General features: G+C 29.0%; 1 protein-coding gene across 2 annotated transcripts; it reads left to right on the top strand.

Moving 5' to 3' along the window:
- On the top strand, positions 955 to 2307 carry LOC109842031 (replication protein A 70 kDa DNA-binding subunit B-like). 2 transcript variants are annotated; one of them, XM_020410957.1, is made up of 6 exons: positions 955 to 1028; positions 1105 to 1229; positions 1305 to 1386; positions 1676 to 1796; positions 2040 to 2150; positions 2263 to 2307. In XM_020410957.1, exons 1-5 carry the CDS (start codon positions 1018 to 1020, stop codon positions 2061 to 2063), a joined length of 363 nt encoding a protein of 120 aa, XP_020266546.1. In that variant the 5' UTR covers positions 955 to 1017; the 3' UTR covers positions 2064 to 2150; positions 2263 to 2307. The 2 variants fall into 2 exon arrangements, with proteins under 2 accessions (XP_020266546.1, XP_020266539.1); XM_020410950.1 differs by having other exon boundaries at positions 1021 to 1229.

The raw sequence follows: 3572 nt of genomic DNA, 5'->3' as shown, positions 1-3572 counted from the left end.
AATTTACAAGAAAGTTTAATAGTACTTTAAAAATTACATCAACGTTTGTTACAATTGATGTCATACGTGAATGCTTAGCTGCACGTGAATGCTTACGTTGCTTGCTGAATTAATGTCATCAGTTACAATTGTTTTTTCTCTCATAACTATGTAATAAATGTTATTTACACTTTTGTCCCTTCTATCTCATATAAATATATTCCATACTCAACTTCCATCTTATCAAATCCTACCAAAAAAATAGAGATGGAAGCAACACTATGTGATTCAAAAAGGTTAGTAAAATCATGTTTTTTTGTAAGGTATAAACTCTGAATTATCTCTATAAATTATATATTTTTTCGTGAAGCATGTTATCTGATCAAGATGGAACTAATGATCAAGCCAACATCGCGATCCGAGAGTTAAAAATTTATCAAAAACAATAGAGTATAAATGTTTGTGTCTTACGTAATACTATAGACTCCTTTAAGAATGGAGAAGAGAATAAACAAAAGCTAATTCTAATTGATGAAGAGGTGATACGAATTTCACATTGTTATTATTTCATTTAATTATCATATTACCATGATTACGTAATTTATTCTACATTGTGTATTTTGCAGGGAACACTTATCCAAGCAATTTTATTTAATAAGCTGATAGAAAAGTTTAGCGGTTTATTGATAAAGGGAGAGACGTATACTATAACCAATGGAGAAGTAAAGCCTCCAAATTTGAAATATCCAACAATTAATCCAGAAAAGGAGTTGGCACTCACAACAAAGACAATCATTCGAGAAACAAAAAAAATTGTATCATTGGAAAAGTTGAAACCAACATTCCTTTCATTTAAAGATGCTTCTGCTTTTGATGATGGAATAATGCCTTTTTGTAAGTTTTTTTAAAAATATTATGCGAAAAATAATTCATATTAATAATCACTAAAATTTCTCCATTGCAGATGTTGTTGGATTCGTAACAACTGTGAAACCAATTTTTACCAATCCCAAATCCAAAAGAAGGGAGGTCATAATTATGAATAAAGAGTAAGAATTTAATATTATTGTTTATTATTATGTACTGATTATTGGTAAGAAAACTAATGTTTTTTAAATATTTTAGATTTGATCAAATTTCGGTGACACTATGGGGTGATTTAGCGGAGATTGAAGGATCGTCTTTGGAGAATTTGAAAGATGCGAAACCCGTTGTTGCATTGCTAAGCGTAATTGGTAGACGTTATTTAGGTAAAAAAAATAACGACAAGCATGGTTTTAAAATGATGTGAAAATCTTTTAATTTCAAGTTTGTTTTATTTTTAGGCGAGTTTCAATTATCTACAAAATCATCAACTCTGGTGCTCGTGAATCCTGAAATTCCACAATGTAGAGAAATGATAGACTGGTAAGTTGGAAAAAAAAAATTCATGATCAGTGAATAGATCAATTGCCAATAAATAATCAATATGGTGTAGTTGCACGTCCTATGTATGGTTTTTGTTGGCGAGTCCGACATATACAAAAATATTAAATCAAATTTTCTCAAGTTTTTTTAATATTTTTTTGGCCATTGTTATTTTTTGGCCATTGACATTGATTATTTGGGTCATTTATTTCTTAAAAATATATAAACAGTAATATAATGTAAATTCTGTCATTAAACTTTTTTAACTCTTACTTCTCATAAATTTTAGGCTTAGAAATTCAAACAGTGAAAGCAGTAAAAGTGTATTGTTGACACCAACAAAAAGGATTACTCAAGCAAATAGGGTCAAGCTGACTGATGTTATCAATACTTCGCCTCAATTGTCTAAGGTATGTTAAATTTAGTAATAATGAAATTTAATTTAATTAATCATCTATCATGATTCCGAGAATACTATTATCTCCAGCTGAAAATGAGGGTTATCCATTCCAATTTCGTAGAAAACAATTTCCAATCCGACTATGTTTTGCAATGACAATAAGCAAAGCGCAGGGACAAACAATACCTTATGTTGGAGTTTATTTGCCACACCATGTATTCTCACATGGTCAATTATATGTTGCATTATCAAGGGGGATATCAATGAGAACAACTAAGGTATTAGTGAAAGTTGACCAAACAAGAAGAACAACAAAAACATACGCAAAAAATATTGTGTATCCAGAAGTATTATTGCCTCAAAGGTAAATCACCTCATCAAAATCATGACTCATTATTTTTTTCATTCTATGATGCACATTTTGTACAAATTAACTTTCAAACAATTATTATCTTACACAATATTCTAATATGCAGCGAAGATGTGTATTAAAGTTGTTAACTATTTACAATGCAACGGACTACCTTTGATCTCAAAGGTAATTTCCCCATTTATGTAACATTTATAGTTAGGTTTGATCTTCCATAAGTTTATGATGCCTGATCATGCTCGATTCAGTTCTGTTTGCAGGTCATGGACTCTAGCTATTATAGATCAAATTGACTTGCTGCAGCCCGATTCCCCATGGCTCTCTACAGTTTGACCAAGATGCATCTTTTGAAGTTGATGAATCCTGCTAAAATTAAGCTCCTTTCTGTCTATTTATATCAAACTTAAATAAGATATGATTATGCTACATTAAGTGAACATATAATTAAATAATTTCGGTTACTTCATTTATTTATAGTCTTTTTGGTCAATATACTGGTTTTTTATATGCCAAATTAGTGTTTTTTATGATGCTATTTATAACCCTATAACATCTATTTATATCATAAATAATACATATTATCTATGACATCTTTCATGTATATGTCAAGTAGAAAAAAAATAAACAATGCAATAAAAACTATAGGGCTACATATAAACATGAAAGTATTTACACGTGCATCGCACGTGCACCGCACGTGCACCATATTAGTATTAATAAATGAGTAACTAGGAAGTTTGGTGGACATCAACTTAAGTTGATACTAATAATAATATTAGACTATTTGGTTAGATAAAGACAAGACAATTGTAAACAATTTTTTTTGATAAAAGGGAAAATAAAAGAAAACAGCTACAACACCAGACCTCTCAGTCAATAAGCACCCAAAGCATTATCCTGAAGAAAGCTAATAATACAATTAGGTGGATGCTGCACAGGTTGATGAAGACAATACACAGTGAAACCCAACGAGGCGAGACCATCGGCACAAATATTTTCCTCATATACTGTGATGAATCGACATCTCCGATCACGACCTGCTAGTTCTTGGCAATCATGAACTAGATTAAACTTTTCAACTTGAAGTTGCAGCTGTATGGCATTGCTTGTAACTTTTCATATGCAACTCATTTTTCACTTTTGAAAAAAATAATTATTAGTTAATTTCATATAATTACAATATTCTTTTAAAAAATAATATTTTTCTTTTTCAAACTTTTCTAAAATAAAATTGTTTAAAAAATATAATTAAAAAATAAATATTTTGTTGAGAAATATTTAAAATAGTATTTTTTGAAGAATAATATTTTTACTAGAAATAGTTTTTTTTAAAAAAACCAATAATTTTTAAAAAATGACTTTAAAATAGTTTTTTTAAAATATGATTTTAAAACATAGTTTTCTAAAAAATTATTC

Source organism: Asparagus officinalis, chromosome 1 (genome assembly GCF_001876935.1).
Source record: "Asparagus officinalis chromosome 1, Aspof.V1, whole genome shotgun sequence".
In the NCBI taxonomy this organism is placed as follows: domain Eukaryota; kingdom Viridiplantae; phylum Streptophyta; class Magnoliopsida; order Asparagales; family Asparagaceae; genus Asparagus; species Asparagus officinalis.
The sequence above is the reverse complement of the archived record's forward strand: the minus strand, read 5'-3'. Positions and strand labels throughout refer to the sequence as shown.

Coding starts and splice junctions, on each gene's coding strand:
- LOC109842031 (XM_020410950.1), top strand. CDS start 1,085: ATGTTTTTTAAATATTTTAGATTTGATCAAATTTCGGTGACACTATGG. Junction 1,387..1,675: donor TGTAGAGAAATGATAGACTG/GTAAGTTGGAAA, acceptor CATAAATTTTAG/GCTTAGAAATTCAAACAGTG. Junction 1,797..2,039: donor CTTCGCCTCAATTGTCTAAG/GTATGTTAAATT, acceptor TGCATTATCAAG/GGGGATATCAATGAGAACAA.